General features: G+C 59.6%; 2 protein-coding genes across 4 annotated transcripts; one reads left to right on the top strand and one right to left on the bottom strand.

Annotated features, from left to right (window-relative positions):
* The first annotated feature begins 396 nt into the window (after positions 1-396).
* Positions 397-5,935, top strand: THAP7 (THAP domain containing 7). 3 transcript variants are annotated; one of them, XR_012671198.1, is made up of 6 exons: positions 397-473; positions 1,164-1,243; positions 3,149-3,304; positions 4,104-4,244; positions 4,335-4,938; positions 5,572-5,935. XR_012671198.1 is itself a non-coding variant. In XM_075138797.1 (5 exons), exons 2-5 carry the CDS (start codon positions 1,164-1,166, stop codon positions 4,873-4,875), a joined length of 918 nt encoding a protein of 305 aa, XP_074994898.1. In that variant the 5' UTR covers positions 397-473; the 3' UTR covers positions 4,876-4,975. The 3 variants fall into 3 exon arrangements, 1 of the variants encoding a protein (XP_074994898.1); XR_012671199.1 differs by lacking the exon at positions 5,572-5,935 and adding an exon at positions 5,437-5,510 and having other exon boundaries at positions 431-473; XM_075138797.1 differs by lacking the exon at positions 5,572-5,935 and having other exon boundaries at positions 4,335-4,975.
* On the bottom strand, positions 5,545-17,512 carry SLC27A5 (solute carrier family 27 member 5). Its single transcript, XM_075138795.1, has 10 exons — positions 15,483-17,512; positions 11,179-11,388; positions 10,308-10,466; positions 9,705-9,829; positions 9,417-9,611; positions 8,336-8,426; positions 7,895-8,093; positions 7,704-7,801; positions 6,611-6,741; positions 5,545-5,941 (listed from the first exon to the last, which is right to left on the bottom strand). Exons 1-10 carry the CDS (start codon positions 15,979-15,981, stop codon positions 5,765-5,767), a joined length of 1,884 nt encoding a protein of 627 aa, XP_074994896.1. The 5' UTR covers positions 15,982-17,512; the 3' UTR covers positions 5,545-5,764.
* Between the last annotated feature and the right edge of the window lie 1,182 nt (positions 17,513-18,694).

An 18,694-nucleotide genomic window follows, 5' to 3' on the forward strand; every position in this document is an offset into this window, starting at 1 on the left:
GCCTTGAAACCCTTTTTACCCCAGTTTGGGGGGCCCTCAAACGCCCCCAAACCCCTCTACAGTGGGTCGGGGGGGAGCCTTGAAACACCCCAAAACCTGGTCCGGGGCGGGGGGGGGGGGGCCTTGAAACGCCCGGGGCGGAGGGGCGGGGCTCGCATGGCTAATAAGGACGGGGCGGGGCGAGCCTGGCCAATGACGGCACAGCATGCAAATGAGGAGCGGGCTCAGGGGACGAGGGAGGGAGCTCCCCCCGCCGCGGCGACGCAGCCAGTGAGGAGAAAGGGGCGGGGCGCGGTGTGTGCGCGCCACGCCCACTCGGCGGCGGCGCAGCCAATGAGGGCGAAGGAAGGAAGGAAGGGGCGGGGCGCGGAGGGGATGCTCTCGCGAGGTGTGGGAGTCTCGCCGGCTCTCGCGAGAGTCGAGGCGGGCGGAGGGGGCGGCCGCGGTGGCGGCGGCGGGATGGGAGCGCCGAGGTGAGGCCGCGCCCGGGGCGGGCAGAGGGGGCGGCCCCGACCCCGGGAACCGGCCCCGGGGGACGGGGGACGGGGAGGGAGTGTCCGGTCCCGGGGGGCTCCGGGCCCGCCCCTTCCGGCCCCCCCCCCCAGCAACCGCGGCCCCCACGAAGGGCCCTTAGCAACGGCCGCGGGGTGCCCTGCCTCCTCGTGACGTCATCTGCCCCCCCCCCCCCCATCCCGAGGGGAGCCCTCGGTGCTGGGGCCCCCCCCAGTCACTTCGGGGGGAGGGGGCACTTGGAGCTCTGAGGGGGCACCAGGGACTCGGGGGGGGGGGGGCACGGGGACTTTGGGGGGCACCAGTGGGTGTGGACGAGCTCGGGGGGGGGCTTGAGGGCCTCTGTGGTGGCTCGGGGGGGGGAGACCTGTGGGTCTGGGGTATCTCTGGGGGCAAGGACTGGCTGGGGGGAGCATCTAGGGGATTTGGAGAGGCCTGGGGTGGCTTATGGGGGGACTTCAGGGGCTCGGGGGGGGAAGCACAGGGATTTGGGGGGCATTTGGGGGTCTGGGCTGGTTGGGGGGGAAATTGGGGGTCTAAGCATCTATTTGGGTGGCACATGGGGGAGCAGGGACCGTATGCAATTTTGGGGGGGGGGGGTTCCTGTGGGAGAATCTTCTCACCCCCTCTTTCCCCCCCTCACCCCCCCCCAGATGCCCCGTCACTGCTCTGCCGCCGGCTGTTGCACCCGCGACACTCGGGAGACCCGCAACCGAGGCATCTCCTTCCACCGGTGGGTGCCCCGGCACCCCCTCGGGGGGGTGGACCCCCCATTGGCCTCTTCATTGCCCCCCCCCCCGCCCCTCCCCAAATGGTCAGGCCAAGGGGCTCTCCCTGTTTCTGCCTTGTGATTTTATTTGGGTGGTTTTTCCACCTCTTTCATGCTTTATTTGCCCCGCTGCCCCCCTTAGCAATGGGCTGTCCCAGGTGTGTCCCCCCCCGCCTTTAGCAATGGGCTGTCCCAGGTGTGTCCCCCCCCCCCGCCTTTAGCAATGGGCTGTCCCAGGTGTGTCCCCCCCCGCCTTTAGCAATGGGCTGTCCCAGGTGTGTCCCCCCCCGCCTTTAGCAATGGGCTGTCCCACGTGTCCCCCCCCCCCCCCCCGCCTTTAGCACTGGGTTGTCCCAGGTGGGTGTCCCCCCCCTTTAGCAATGGTTTGTCCCAGGTGGGCCCCTGCCTTAGCAATGGGTTGTCCCAGGTGTATTCCCCCCCCTTAACAATGGTTTGTCCCAGGTGTGTTCCCCCCCCCTCTTTAGCAATGGTTTGTTCCAGGTGTGTTCCCCCCCCCCCTTAGCAATGGTTTGTCCCAGGTGTGTTCCCCGCCCCTTTAGCAATGGTTTGTCCCAGGTGTGTTCCCCCTCCTCTTTAGCAATGGTTTGTTCCAGGTGTGTTCCCCCCACCTTTAGCAATGGATTGTCCCAGGTGTGTTCCCCCCCCCCTTTAGCAATGGGTTGTTCCAGGTGTGTTCCCCCCCCCTTTAGCAATGGGTTGTTCCAGGTGTGTTCCCCGCCCCTTTAGCAATGGTTTGTCCCAGGTGTGTGTCTGCCCCCTCTTTAGCAATGGGTTGTCCCAGGTGTCGTGTCCCCCCTACCCCCCTTCAGCAATGGTTTCTCCCAGGTGTGTGTTCCCCCCCCCCAGCAATGGGTTGTCCCAGGTGTGTGTCCCCCCCCTTCAGCAATGGGCTGTCCCAGGTGTGTGTGTCCCCCCCCTTTAGCAATGCTTTGTCCCAGGTGTCCCGCCCCCTTTAGCAATGGATTGTCCCAGGTGTGTCCCCCCCCCCCTTTAGCAATGGGTTGTCCCAGGTGTGTGTCCCCCCCCTTTAGCAATGGGTTGTCCCAGGTGTGTGTCCCCCCCCCTTTAGCAATGGGTTGTCCCAGGTGTGTCCCCCCCCCCTTTAGCAATGGGTTGTCCCAGGTGTGTCCCCCCCCCCTTTAGCAATGGGTTGTCCCAGGTGTGTCGTCCCCCCCCCTTTAGCAATGGGTTGTCCCAGGTGTGTCCCCCCCCTTTAGCAATGGGTTGTCCCAGGTGTGTCCCCCCCCGCTTCAGCAGTGGTTTGTCCCAGGTCCCCCCCCAGCAATGGTTTGTCCCAGGTGTGTGTCCCTCCCTTTTGCAATGCTTTGTCCCAGGTGTTCCCCCCCCCTTTAGCAATGGTTTGTCTCAGGTGTCATTGTCATCCCCCTCCTTCAGCAATGGTTTGTCCCAGGTCCCCCCCCAGCCATGGTTTGTCCCAGGTGTGTCCTCCCTTCTTTAGCAATGGGTTGTCCCAGGTGTCCCTCCCCCCTTTAGCAATGGGTTGTCCGAAGTGTCGTCCCCCTCCTTTAGCAATGGTTTGGCCCAGGTCCCCCCCCCCAGCAACGGTTTGGCCGAGGTGTGTTCCCCCCCTCCTTTAGCAATGGTTTGGCCCAGCTGTGCCCCCCCCTGCCTTTAGCAATGGTTTGCACCAGGTGTGCCCCCTTCCCCCCCCCCCCAGCCCCCTATTTTAGGAATGGTTTAGCCCCATCCCCTTTAACTGGACATGCCCGGACTGTTCCATTTACAGGTGCGGGGGGGGGGCACCCCTTGCAGAAAACGGGCTGGGGGGGGGGAGGATTTGAGACCGCGGCCTCGCAGCTGACTTGGGGGTGTGTCCGCCCCCCCCAGGCTGCCCAAGAAGGACAACCCGCGGCGGGCGCTGTGGCTGGAGAACAGCCGGCGGCGGGACGCGAGCGGGGAAGGTCGCTGGGACCCGGCCTCCAAGTACATCTACTTCTGCTCCCAGCACTTTGAGAAGAGCTGCTTCGAGATAGTCGGCTTCAGGTAGCTAACGAGGTGTTTAACGAGGTGGCGTCCCCCCCCTTCCCCTGCAAAGAATGGGTTGGCCTAATTAAACCCCCCCCCCCCTTTGATTTAAAATGGACTCCTCCAGGGTGGGGATTAACGTGGTCTGTCCCTCCCCCGCCATAGGTGGGAATGGTTTGTTCTGAACACCCCCCCCCCCCCATCCCCCCCTGCCTCAGTTTCCCAGCTGGGGGTCCCTCCCCCCACTCCCCCCAGTGTTGCTGGGGGGTCCCCGGGACTTTGGATCACCCTGAAGTATGGGTCCCTCCCCCCGCCAAGGCTTTTGGGGGGACAGCCCCCCCCTCAGTGCTTTTTCGAGGCTCACAAACCTTCCCCTAGAGCTTTGGGGCACCTCAGGGACGCCCCCCCCCCCCCCCCCAAGGTCTTGGGGGCACCCCAGGGACCTGGGGGTTATGGAGCACCCAAGGGCTTTTGGGAGCCCCCTCCCTCTTTCCCCTCAGGGCTTTAGGGCACCTAGGAGACCTTGCAGGCTGTGGATCCCCCTAAGGAACCCCCCAAGGCATTTTGGGGACCCCCTCTAAGGCTTTTGAGGTTCCCCAAAGGCTTCTCTAGAGCTTGGGGGCAGCCCAGGACTTTTGGGGACCCTCTAGGGCTATGGAGCACCCCGAGGACTCTGCAACCTCTGGGGCCTCCCTGGGGACACCCCGAGGACACTGACAGCCGTGGGGCACCCTGGGGATCCCCCTCCCCCAGGCCTTTGGGGCCCCCCCCAGGTGCCCCATGCCACCCACTGACCCCCCCCCCCGGCCCCCCGCAGTGGCTACCACCGTCTCAAGGAAGGGGCCGTGCCCACCGTCTTCGAGTCGGCCTCCCTCAAACCCCCCCGGGCCACCAAACCGAAGCCCCCCACGTCCGAGAGTGACACCCCAAAACCCCCTCGGGCTACCAGGAGGTGGAGGTGAGTCCCGAGGGGTGCGCAAACGGGTGGGGGGGTCACATAGGACGCCACTTGGTCCCCCCCAATTTAATTTCCTCTTTCCCTGTGCAGGCGGGACCCCCCCCCTTCCCCACCAGACCCCCCCTTCACCGCCGACGTCTCCTGCTTCCCCCGGGAAAGCGAAGACCCTGGTGCCCCCCCCGCCGGTGACCACGGGGGCGTCCCGGCCCTTCCTGGTCCCTCAGGTGCCCGCGGTCCCCTCCCGGACAGCCTTTTGGTGGCTACAGGGGACGAGGAAGCCACGGCCACCCCGGCTCTCCCCGAGGGTGACCCCCCGGCGCCCCCCCGTCCCGTCTCCCCCTCCCTCTATATGTTACGGCTGCCGCCGCCGGCCGGGGCGTACATCCAGAGCGAGCACAGCTACCAGGTGGGCAGCGCCTTGCTCTGGAAACGCCGCGCCGAGGCCGCCCTCGACGCCCTCGACAAAGCCCAACGGCAACTTCAAGCCTGCAAACGTCGGGAACAACGGCTGAGGCTTCGCGTGGGCGAGCTGCAACGGGAACGTCGGGTCCCCCTGGAGATTCGTCGACCCCCCAAGGAACCTCCGCCGCGGGTGGTGGAGCTGCAGTTGTTGGGTGATGGCGGCGAGTGAAGGTTTCCTGGCGGACGCCCGGTTCTTCTCCTCCTCTTCCCTGCCCCCGGTGCCGTTGGGAAGGTTTGTAAATAAAAAATTTCACCTTTTCTATGAAAAATCGAGGGGGACGGTTCACGTCTGGGAGACGGGGGAACCGGGACAGCGTCCCCGTGCCGGTTTTCCTCACCGATCCGGCAGAAAACGGTTGCAGGGAGAAATAACGGCTCCTTTTTTGTCGGTTAAACCGGCTCAGCGGGTGCTGGGGAAGGGCAGGAAGAAGTCGATGCTGTCGTGGGGGCTGGGTGTGCGTCGCGAGGGTCTGAGGTGGATGGGGGAGCCCAGGCTGCCTTCCCGAGCCGGTTTAAGTCACCCGAGCCGGTTTAAGTCACCCAAGCCGGTTTAAGTCACCGATCAGGCAGAAAATTGGGTCAGGGAGAAAGAAATCGGTTTTGTTGCAGATGGGTGAGCTGAAGCGGCTCAACAAGCCCCTGGGTGGGAAACCAAAAGCGTTTTGGGGTCTGGGTTGGCCCCACGGGCAAGCGAGAGGCCAACGCTGAGCAAATGTTCCCTTCCCGGCAGCGGGGAGGATTTGGGGCACCCCCTGCCCCCTTCCAGAAGGGAAAGCGAGTGGGTCTGTCACCCAGAAAACGGCCCTCATCGACCCGGCGCCCGCCTGGACCCAAATAATTAGAATTAAGCCTTTAATTTCCGCAGCCGGCATGGCACGGAGGCGGGATAGCGAGCGCCGAAACCAGCCTGTCACCCTCGTCGTGCTCCGACACCGTTTAAAAACTCCCCGAAGGAAGCGAAAACTGCCTGATTTAGCCCCAAATTGGCCTTGCCAGTTGCCCTGTGGCAATTATCGCCCCAAGGCCATCGTGAAGACCCTGGCGTGGTTCGGTTCGTTCTATAGGTTGAGCTTCATGTCCAGGATGGCGGCGTAGATGTCGGGGTTCAGGGGCACGTAGGATTTCTTCTTGTCGTCGCGGAAGAAGAGGGGGTCTTTGATGACGTTGGGGTCAAAGCCTTCTTTGACGAGGTTGCCTTTGCACTGCTTGAAGGTCCCCGTGATCTCCAGGGCATCCTGCGGAGATGAACGGTGTCATCAGAAACGGGGGGCGGGGGATGGATGGCGTTACCGGTGTGGGGTGACTGGCGCTGTCGTCAGAAACGGGGGACCTAAACGCTGTCATCGGCAACGTGGGGGACCAACGGCGTCATCAGCACGGGGGGGGGATCCAGGTGCCATCATTGGAAATGGTGACCCCTGCGTCGTTGGCACGAGGGCACAGATGATGTCATCGGAATTGAGGGGGACCTGTATGGTGTCACCGGCACAAGGTGCCCATCCGTTGGCACGGGGTGACCACCGCTTGGCATGGGAAAGGCGGGACCTTGACGCCGTTGTCGGAAAGGTGGACCAATGCCGTCATCAGCACAGGGTGACCCTGACGTCATTGATATTGGGTGACCGTCACCATCTCCAGAAACAGTCCCATCGACAACAGGGTGACCCTGACACCGTCATCAGCCGTGGGGAACGGGCACCGTCGCTGCTAACGGGGGACCCCAGCACCGTTACTGGCACAGGGTGACTGGCACCGTCATCGGAAACGGGCGCTGGCGCCCAACGCTGCCGAATCGCCCTTCGTCCGAAGGATTAATTTGACAGAGGACTGGGGGAAAAAAAAAAACCCCAACCCCCATCCCCCAGAAGCCGCCCCGATGCCTGGATGAAGCCGAGACCACCGACCTGGATCCGCACGAAGCGGGGGGTGGCGTAGCTGGGCAGCGTTTCCCTGGTGAAGGCGTAGAGGTTCTCGCCCTCGAAGCTCGTCCCAGCCTTCAGGCGGATGGCCGCCATGCCGCACCTCCCCTCGCACCCTGCGAACGAGGCCGGAGGGTTATTTTAGGCAACCGAGTCTCATTTTGTTCTTCTTGGTGGCCATTTGGACCATTACGGGGATCTGTTACGTGCCCAAGGCAATGTTGGACGCTTATTTTGGGTGGATGTGTCCCACTTTAGCCACCTTGGAGGTTGCTGGGACCATGATGGGGGCACATCATGTGCCCAGAATAACAACAGACGCTTATTTTGGGCAACCGAGTCCCCTTTTACTTTTCCTGGTGGCCACGTGGACCATCATGGAGACAGGTCAGTTGCCCAAAACACCACCAGATGCTGCTTTTGGGCAACCGCGGTTGACTTTTCTTGGTGGCTGCTTGGACAATTGCAGGGGCACATTGCATGCCCAAAACAATGCTGGACACTTGGTTTGGGCAACCAAGTCCCCCTTTAACCTTCCTGGTGGCCGCTCAGACCTTTACAGGAGCCCATTGTGTGCCAAAGCCATGCCAGAAACTTATTTTGGGTCAATAAGTCCTACGTTAGTCTTCTTGGTGGTCAGTTGGACCATTATGTGGACATGTTACTTGCCCCGAACAACACTAGGTGCTTCTTTTGGGCAACCCAGTCCTGTTTTACTCTTCTTGGTGGTCAGTTGGACCATTATGTGGACATGTTACTTGCCCCAAACAACACTAGGTGCTTCTTTTGGGCAACCCAGTCCTGTTTTACTCTTCTTGGTGGCTGTTTGGACCATTGTGGCAGTAATCATGAGCCCAAAACAATACCGGACTCTTATTTTGGATCAATGAGTCCTACTTGGTCAGCCCAGAAGTGGTCACACCATTGGACCAGATGATCGTTGTAGGTCCCTTCCATTCTGTTCTACTTTAGGCTTCTGGGTGGCCGCTGGGACCATTTGGGGGCACATTCCATGGCTGAAACATCACCAGATGCTTATTTTGGTCCGACTCACTCCACCGCACCACCCAGTACTCACCCGGCACGGATACTCCATAGACATTGACCTCCTGGATGAAGTTCACCATGGCAAGAGTGGCCTCCACCTCTGTCGTGGCCACATTCTCGCCTTTCCAACTAGGGAAGAGAAGGGATGAAGCTGTGAGAGAGAATTTGGGCTGGCAGGTGGCATCGCCCACGTAGACGTGGGTGTGTGAGCATCAGAGTTACCGGAAAGTGTCTCCCACACGGTCCTGGAAGTAGATGAATTTTTCATGGTCCATCATGAGAAGGTCACCGCTGTTGAAGAAGGTGTCGCCTTTGACCAAGACGTCCCTCAAGATCTTCCTCTCTGTCTTCTGGGAATCGCCCGCGTAGCCGTGGAAAGGGGTGTTCTTGGTGATTTTGATGACTAGCAGCCCCGTCTCACCTTCGGGGAGGGAAAGGAGGGTTGGAGGCTGGTCAGCAACTGCCTCGGTGCTGGGGAACGTTACCTCCGTGCCCCACCGGCTGCTCGGGGATGACATTCCTGTTTCTTTGAGGGGTTTCTGGTGGCTTCCAGCCACCAAGATGATGGTGATAAGGACCAAGAGGTGACTTTGATGCATCTCAACCCTTTGTCTGCCCTCCTTTCTTCCCAAAAAGTCCCTCGTAAGGCTCATGGCTTCTTACCGGGGCGGACTCGGATGCAGAGACCTCGCTCGTCCCGTACGGGTTCGTCCTCCTCCACGTTGTATTTGATCAGCTCAAAGGGAGTGAAACTCTGGAGGGCAGAAGAGGGACAAAGGGAGAAACTGGTGGGTGGAAGAGAAATGCAGGATTAAAAAGAGCGAGAAGACTTCCACTGCCAGGTCCCATCCTCTGTTATTGGCTCGTTACAACCCACAGAAACACACCCCACCCCCCCCCCCAGATCCCAACATCCTAGGTAGCCGCTTGGTTTCCATCTGAGTTAATCGCCCTTTATATTTAAATAAGATTTAAGCTAAATAGATGCGACCAGTGACCAGTGATGTCTTTCAAATCAAGGACCCGTGGGAGCCGTGGGAGAATGCCAAGCGCAGCAACTGTGGGAAAAGGGTGAAGAAAACCTTATTTTTGCAGCTTTTCTTCAACGCGTGGGTGGTTGGGGACTGAGAATTAACACTGAAGTGGATTTTCTCGGGGTTATAGAGATGGCCAGGTCACCATGGACACTCCAAAACTAGACTTTGAGTCAACGCTGTTGAGTCAACATCGGCCAACTCCAAAACTAGACTTTGAGTCAACGCTGTTGAGTCAACGTCGGCCAACCAGCTGGAGGGGGACTTCTTTTGGATGTGAAGAGGGGATCTTGGAGATCCTGGTTTTATATCAACCCAACCTGATGGACAGCGTTGGCTTCCCCAGGGAGGTCAATGTTGAGTCAACGTCGGCCAACCAGCTGGAGGGGACTCCTTTTGGATGTGAAGAGGGGATCTGGGAGATCCTGGTTTTATATCAACCCAACCTGATGGACAGCGTTGGCTTCCCCAGGGAGGTCAACGTTGAGTCAACGTCGGCCAACCAGCTGGAGGGGACTCCTTTTGGATGTGAAAAGGGGATCTTGGAGATCCTGGTTTTATATCAACCCAACCTGATGGACAGCGTTGGCTTCCCCAGAGACCCCCCCCCACGCACTCTTGGCATCAACCCAACTTGAGGTACAGTATGGGTCTCCCCAGGGCAGTCAACGTTTGCTCCCCCGCCACCATCATCATCACCGGCAGCCCACCTTGAGGAACATGTTGGCTCTGCCCACGGCCCCGATCTTGCCGGTGTAGTTGATGAAGCCGGCGTTGCCTTCGGTGGCCCCGTAAAACTCCCAGATGGAGATGGGCCCAAAGCGCCGGAGGAACTCCTTCCACACTTCTGCCCGCAGGCCGTTGCCCAAGGCCAAGCGCACCCCGTGCTCCCAGTCGTTGGCGCGCTGTGGGGTGACGAAGGGAGGGACCGTCTTGGCGTGCGCCCCACGCCGTTGCCTCCCCGCCCCGGGGTGGATTTCAGGTTGGTAGGACCTTACCTTGGGTGTGTTGCAGAGGTAACGCATAAGTTCACCCACGTATTGGATGACGGAGACGTTGTAGCGACGGCAATCGTCCCAGAACTGGGAGGCGGAGAACTTGGCCCGTAGGACGCAGGTGGCTCCTGTGGGGACACGGCAGGGTGATGGTTACCCCTCCCCTTTTCTCTTTTTTTTTTTTTCCCCTTTTCTCCATCCATCCATTCATCCATCTCCATAAAACAGCTGTCGGTCCGTCTAAAATGTCCACCCATCCGTCTATCCATCCCTCACCCATCGATGGACACAGCTTCCTCTCTCCCTTCTTCCTCTTCCTCTCTCCCCCAGCAGTTCTCCATCCATCCATCCATCATCCATCCATCCATCCGTCCATCATCCATCCGTCCATCCATCCGTCCGTCCATCCATCCGTCATCCATCCATCATCCATCCGTCCATCCGTCCATCATCCATCCATCATCCATCCATCCATCATCCATCCATCTATCCATCTGTCCGTCCATCCATCCATCATCCATCCATCTCCAGTACCTCTCTCTGCCTGTCCTTGCCTGCACCCCCTCCCTATGCTGGCTGGGCCACGTGCGGCATGGGCGTACGTACCGACCTCGAAGCACCCTCCCACCCCGATGAGCAGCCCGGCCGAGTGGTAGAGCGGCAGCGTTGTGTAGATTACATCATCAGGGCGCAGGCCACAGAGCCGAGCCAGGTTGGCCACCATCATCAGCTTCAACTCTGTGATCACCGCTGCCTTGGGCAGCCCTAGGGGGTGGAAGCAGAGGGTGGGAAATGTCCTCCTTGGAGGTGGTCGTGTGGGATGGGAGGTTCTGGGGATGAGGGGTGGGATGGGAGGTCAAAGCCCTTCGCTCAGGGTGGTGGGTCTCCATCCCTAGAGGTCTCCAGACCTTGTTGGGAGGAGCCATGAGGAACCTTGTCCAGATGCGCCTGTGTTTGTTGGGGTGGAACCTGGTTTGGGCTCAGGGTTGGATGAGGGAGGTCCCACCCCACCTCGTCCCAACAAGGACAGACCCAGGGACATGGTGGGTCTCCATCCCTAGAGTTCTCCAGACCTCACTGGGAGGAGCCATGAGGAACCTCATCCAGATGCGCCTGTGTTGGTTGGGGTGGGATCTGGTTTGGGTTCAGAGTTGGATGAGGGAGGCCCCACTCCACCCCATCCCAATGAGGGCAGACCCAGGGACATGGTGGGTCTCCATCCTTGGAGATACCAACCCTCACATGGACACAGCCAGGAGGAACCTGACCCAGATGGACCCACGATGGTCAGGGTTAGAGAAAGGCTTCCACGAGACGCCTCCAACCTCCCCAACATCACCCGCACCACCTTGCCCACACAACCCACACAGGACAACCTCCTTTGGCTCCTCACCCATTGCACCCAAACCCTCCCAGCTACCGTTCTCCAAGGAGCAGACCCTCCTGCCTTTGGGGTTTCTGATCCCCCCAGCCTCACCGGTGGTGCCAGAGGTGTAGATGTAGATGGCCTTGGAGTTGGTGGTGATGCCGGCGCGGTGGTGGGCGGGCAGGGGCTCATCGGAGGCCGCCTCGATGGCGGGCAGCAGGGCCTCGATGCCCGGCGTGGGTGAGGTGGAGCTCAGGTAGAAGATGCGGATGCCGTCACGCTGCAGGGCTGGCAGCACCTCCTCCACGGCAGCCTGGAGGTCTGGGGGGGAGAAGGGGACATGGCCCCAGTGGAGGTCCCCAGGTGGATGAGCATCCAAGAGGGGAACCCAAAGGGTCAGGGATGGGCACCTGATGTACCCCCAAATGGGCACCTCAGGCGTCATGGATGGGTGCCCCAAAGATCTCAGATGGGCGCCCAACGAACCCCTTGATCGGGTGGGGAACCCAGCCATCCCAAATTGGCACCCAAAGGATCCCCCAGGTGGGCACCAGGTGCACCCCAAACAGGGACCTCAATCGGGGGGGCACCCTGGGCATCCTGGACGGGAGCCCCAGGGGTCCCAGACAGGGCTGGCACCCAGGGTGTCCCATACGTGATCCCAGCTGGGCTCTCAAAGCACCCCAAAAGGGCTCCCTGATCACCCAGGCACCCCATACATCCCCGAGGGGCACCCTGAGCACCCCAAAGGGGGTCTTCTGTCCAGACAGGCCCCCACGGGGGATCCCAAACAGGCACCCCAAAGATCCCAGGTGGGCGCTCAAAGCACCCCGAAAGGGCTCCCCGCTCACCCCAGCGAGGCACCCGCAGCATCCCCTAAGGGTGCCCCAATTCAATGGGTGCCCCCAGCACCCCAAGGGGCACCCTGCCCCCCCCCAAAATGGGCACCCCGAGGATCCCAGCGGGTTCAGCCCCCTCCTTCCCCAAAAAATGTGATGCCAAAAAAAAAAAAAAGAAATAGGACCTTTACCCCGGGGAAGGGGCTGGTGATGATTAACCCGTGGCCTTGACGTGGCCAGCGCACCCCGACACGCTGACACGCGTGTGCCAAGGGCTGCCCCAGCCCATGTCGCGCGAGGGTGGGGGTGCAAATACAGGCAAACGGCCCCGCCGCGCCTCCCGCCCGCAGGCGTGCCGCGGACGTGCGTGCAAGAGCACACGGATGGGCGCCGACACGCGTGCAAATACACGCACAGACCCTGACACACGTGCAGATGCGCGCACGTAGACTGACACGTGTGCAAATGCACGCAGAGAAACCAACGCACGTGGAAATGCATGTATGCACACCAACACGTGTGCAGAGACGTGCACGGGCATTGACGCACGTGCAAATGCATGCATTGGCGCTGACGTATGTGCCACTGCGTGTGTAGACGCTGGTACACGTGCGAGCACGTGCACGGACGCTGACACACATGGAAATGCAGGGACAGACGGGAACGTGCACGCAGACACATGCATGGACACTGACGTGTGCAACTGCATGCACAGTGACATGCATGGACACTGACGTGTGCAACTGCATGCACAGTAACATGCACGGAAATACACGCAGAGACACTGACACACGTGCAGACACATGCACAGGCACTGACACACATGGGAGTCCATGCATGGACACCAACGTGGGCAGACACACATGCAGCCACTGACACATGTAAACATGTGCGCAGACACTGACAACCATGCAAATCCATGCACAGGCACTGACACGTCTGCAGACACGCATGCACAGGCACTGACACACGTGCAGACACATGTACAGGCACTGACAGACGTGCAAATCCATGGACAGACACTGACGCGGGTGCAGACACATGCACAGGCATCGACACGCATGCAGACACATGTACAGGCACTGACACGGGTGCAGACGCATGCACAGGCACTGACACGCATGCAGACACATGTACAGGCACTGACGCATGCAGACACATGCACAGGCACTGACACGTCTGCAGACGCATGCACAGGCACAGACACGTGTGCAGACACATGTACAGGCACTGACACACGTGCAAATCCATGGACAGACACTGACACGGGTGCAGACACATGCACAGGCACCGACACGCATGCAGACACATGTACAGGCACTGACACGCATGCAGACACATGCATAGGCACTGACATGCGTGCAGACACATGCACAGGCACAGACACGTGTGCAGACACATGTACAGGCACTGACACACGTGCAAATCCATGGACAGACACTGACACGCGTGCAGACACATGTACAGGCACTGACATGCATGCAGACACATGCATAGGCACTGACACGCGTGCAGACACATGCACAGGCACTGACACACGTGCAAATCCATGGACAGACACTGACACGGGTGCAGACACATGCACAGGCACCGACACGCATGCAGACACAGGTACAGGCACTGACAGACGTGCAAATCCATGGACAGACACTGACACGGGTGCAGACACATGTACAGGCACCGACACGAATGCAGATGCATGCACAGGCACTGACACGCATGCAGACACATGCACAGGCACTGACACGCATGCAGACACATGCACAGGCACTGACACACATGCAAATCCATGGACAGACACTGACACGGGTGCAGACACATGCACAGGCACTGACACGCATGCAGACACATGTACAGGCACTGACACGCGTGCAGACACATGCACAGGCACTGACACGCATGCAGACACATGCACAGGCACTGACACGGGTGCAGACACATGCACAGGCACTGACACGCATGCAAATCCATGGACAGGCACTGACACGGGTGCAGACACATGCACAGGCACCGACACGCATGCAAATCCATGGACAGACACTGACACGCGTGCAGACACATGCACAGGCACCGACATGCGTGCAGACACATGCACAGGCACTGACACACATGGAAATCCATGGACAGACACTGACACGCGTGCAGACACATGCACAGGCACCGACACGCATGCAGACACAGGTACAGGCACTGACACATATGCAAATACATGCACAGACACTAACATGAATGCAGACGCATGCACAGGCACCGACACACGCGCAGACACATGTACAGGCACTGACAGACGTGCAAATCCATGGACAGACACTGACACGGGTGCAGACACATGTACAGGCATCGACACGAATGCAGATGCATGCACAGGCACTGACACGCATGCAGACACATGCACAGGCACTGACACGCATGCAGACACATGCACAGGCACTGACACACATGCAAATCCATGGACAGACACTGACACGGGTGCAGACACATGCACAGGCACTGACACGCATGCAGACACATGCACAGGCACCGACACGCGTGCAGACACATGCACAGGCACTGACACGGGTGCAGACACATGCACAGGCACCGACACGCATGCAAATCCATGGACAGACACTGACACGCCTGCAGACACATGCACAGGTACCGACACGCATGCAGACACATGCACAGGCACTGACACGCGTGCAAATCCATGCACAGACACTGACACGGGTGCAGACACATGCACAGGCACCGACACAAATGCAGATACATGCACAGGCACTGACACGCATGCAGACGCATGTACAGCACTGACACGCATGCAGACACATGGACAGGCACTGACACGGGTGCAGACACATGCAGAGGCACTGACACGCGTGCAGACACATGTACAGGCACTGTACACGTGTGCAGACGCATGCACAGGCACTGACACACGTGCAAATCCATGGACAGGCACTGACACGGGTGCAGACACATGCACAGGCACTGACACGCATGCAAATCCATGGACAGGCACTGACACGGGTGCAGACACATGCACAGGCACTGACACGCGTGCAAATCCATGGACAGACACTGACACGCGTGCAGACACATGCACAGGCACCGACACGAATGCAGATGCATGCACAGGCACTGACACGCATGCAGACACATGCACAGGCACTGACACACATGCAAATCCATGGACAGACACTGACACGGGTGCAGACACATGCACAGGCACTGACACGCATGCAGACACATGCACAGGCACCGACACATGTGCAGACACATGCACAGGCACTGACACGCATGCAGACACATGCACAGGCACTGACACGGGTGCAGACACATGCACAGGCACTGACACGCGTGCAAATCCATGGACAGACACTGACACGCGTGCAGACACGCGTGCTGCCGCTGACACCCGGGCAAACCCCCGCACCAGCACCCCCGTGCACAGACACCGCCCCGCCTCACCCTCCCCATCCCGCACGCGCGCCGCAACCACCCCCGGGGGGGAGAGGGGGGGGACCACCCAGCTGCCTCTCAGCACCCCAAATGTCCTCCCTCCCCCCACCCCAACCCCGGGTGGGAGCCACTCACCGGGACTGGCGAGGACGAGGGTGGCCTGGGCGGCGGCGAGCGCGTGCTGCAACGCCCGACCCCGTACGTTGCAATTGAGACAGGCCATGGAGCAGCCCAACTTGGCCAACGCCAACCAGGTCCAGACGTAGGTGGGTTCGTTGGGGAGGAAAACGGCGACGGTTTGACCCGGTTGCAACCCCAGGCGTCGGGAAAAAAACCGAGCAGCCCGGTTGCTCCGACGTTCCACGTCCTCGTAGGTGTAAACCTCATCCTGGAAACGGAGCAGGGGCCGGCGGGGTTGGCGCCGAGCGTGTTGCTGGAAGACGTCGAGGAGGGTGACGGGGGGTCGGCTGTTGAAACGCCGTCGGCATCGTATCGATGACCGCGCCAAGCCGACGAAAGCCACCAAATCAGCCCAGAAGAAAGGGAGCAGGCGAGCGGTCGCCGCCGGTACCAGCAACAACAGCAAAACCAACCCGGCCACCGCCGTCGCCGTGACGGCCCCCAGCACCGGCATGGTCACGCTGGGTGCTGTTGGCCAAGGTCCGCCCTAAGTGCACCTTGCCCCGGCTGCCGGCGCCCGGCAGGGTTTTGCCGTTGCTGGGATTAGGGTGGTTTGTTTTCTTTTCTTTTTTTTTTTTTTTTTTTATTTTTTTTTATTCCCCCCCCCCCCTTTTCTTTTCCCTGCGGTAGGAGCCCTGCCCCGGGGTGTGGGGCAGGTGTGTGGGCACCGCGGGGGTGGTTTGTACCGATTATCTCCCCCGGCCGGCTGGTCAGCCGCCTGCCCGCCCGTCCCTCCTGCCTCTGCCCCTCCGGCTGCGTCCATCCAGCCGGCAGAGGAAGGGCGCTCGTCCGTCTGTCCGTCCTGCTGCCGTTTGGATCCTTCTGGCTACTCACCGATGCCAGATGGTTGCCATCCGGCCACGCAGCCAGGCTTTGCCGGTACCGGCTCGTCTGCCGAGCCGATCGGTACGGAAATGTTAGCTGTCCATCAGTGTCGCTAGCCTCGGTTTGTCTGTCTGCCGTCCATCTGTCCACCTACCCACCTACCTACCACATCTATCTACTGTATCTATTTAGCCATCCATCCATCTATCTGACCATCCATCCATCCATCTGACCATCCATCCATCCATCCATCTGTCCATCCATCCATCCATCTGTCCGTCCATCCATCCATCCATCCATCCATCCATCTGTCCATCCATCCATCTGGCCAAACATCCATCCCTCCCTCTATCTGACCATCCATCCATCCATCTGTCCGTCCATCCATCCATCTGTCCATCCATCCATCCATCTGTCCATCCATCCATCTGGCCAAACATCCATCCCTCCCTCTATCTGACCACCCATCCATCCATCTGTCCATCCATCCATCCATCTGTCCATCCATCCATCCATCTGTCCGTCCATCCATCCATCTGTCCATCCAGCCAACCAACCATCCATCCCTCCATCCACCCACTCTTGCCTTTGCGTTATGGGTTGAGGTCTACGAGGAGACATCTCTGTGAGCAGACCCTGCTCGATCATTGTTTGACCGCGCTGCGTGGAGAACGCAGGCGTGCCTGGGTCCCCTATGGGGTGGGTGGAGGTCCCTGTGCAGCCCCTGCCATGTCTCCATCCAACCCCTAATATCTCCATCCAACCCCAACCTCTCCATCCAACCCCATCCTCTCCATCCACCCCCAACATCTCCATCCAACCCCAACATCTCCATTCAGTCTATGTCTCCATCCAACCCCAATGTCTCCATCCAACCCCTAATGTCTCCATCCAACCCCAACCTCTCCATCCAACCCCATCCTCTCCATCCGACCCCAACATCTCCATCCAACCCCAACCTCTCCATTCAGTCTATGTCTCCATCCAACCCCAATGTCTCCATCGAACCACCCCGTGTCTCCATCTGACCTGTGTCTCCATCCAACCCCAACCTCTCCATCCAACCCCAACCTCTCCATCCAACCCCAACATCTCCATTCAATGTCTCCATCCAACCCCAATGTCTCCATCGAACCCCCCCATGTCTCCATCTGACCTGTGTCTCCATCCAACCCCAACATCTCCATCCAGCCCCTCAGCATCTCCAACTGACCCCAACATCTCCAACTGACCCCAACATCTCCAACTGACCCCAAACATCTCCAACTAACCCCAAACATCTCCAGCTGACCCCAAACATCTCCAACACCTCCAGCTGACCCCAAACACCTCCAACATTTCTCCTTTCATTGTAAAAATGGGGAAATCGGCCTCCCTGCCCTTTACTTTATTGCTGCTCCCGTGTGGAAACCCCACCCCAACACCACTTGCTCCCTTCCCCCCTCCCCATTTTCTTGGAAACCGGCCGCATCTTCAGCCCTTTCCAGGCAGGACCAGTCAACGCCGAAGCATTTTGCCCACCCCACGCCCCTTCTCCCATGCGAACGGTCGCACAAAGAAGGTGGTTGGTTTTGTTTTGTTTGTTTTTTTTTTTTTTACCTCCTACTCGCCGGCAGAAAAAAACAAAGTTTGCCTTTTAAATTCCCAACCTGGGTGTGAGCCCTTGGCAAGCTGCTTCTTGACGGGATAATTAACCTTTCTGCTAATTAAAAAAAAAAAAACAAAAAACAAAAAAAAACCCAAAACAACCAAACAGGTTCAGCGCCGCCTCACCTCCGCGTCGCTCACCTTTGCCTCCGATTTGTAACCCCAGGTGTTCGCCGGCTATAAAATTATCACGAGGATTAAATGGGTTTTTTTTGGCAGCCGATGGAAAACTCGGGGTGAAACACGCCGGGCGTTGCCCTTTGCTCAAGAAGGTTTTGCAATTTTGTGGTCATCGGTTTATCGGGATTGGTGTCACCGGAGTCAAAGTGCCGTCGCGGCGAGGGGACGTTGGCCTGGAGTCAGGCGGCGGGTCCGGGGGTGGACCTTGTCGGTCCCACCAGCGAGGTCCTACCTTGGGGATGCCCCAAAGGAGGTTATTGGGGGGGGGAAGATGGTCCCCTGTCCCCATCCTGGTGCCCTCCAGCCTTGTCCCTGTCCCCGTATTCACGTCCCCGTGCCCTGCTCTGTGCCACCAGCTGGCAGGGGACACGGGGCTGGTTGGGATGGGGATCTTGTCCCCCCCGCCCAGGCCACCAACCCCCCAATTGCTCACTGGGGATGAAGGCCACCACTGTCTGGGATGTGGGGCAGGAGAAGCCAGGTCCTGCCGTGGGGGCAGTGGGACTGGGAAGCAC

The sequence above is a fragment of the Calonectris borealis genome, unplaced genomic scaffold, assembly GCF_964195595.1.
Source record: "Calonectris borealis unplaced genomic scaffold, bCalBor7.hap1.2 HAP1_SCAFFOLD_59, whole genome shotgun sequence".
NCBI classification, from domain to species: domain Eukaryota; kingdom Metazoa; phylum Chordata; class Aves; order Procellariiformes; family Procellariidae; genus Calonectris; species Calonectris borealis.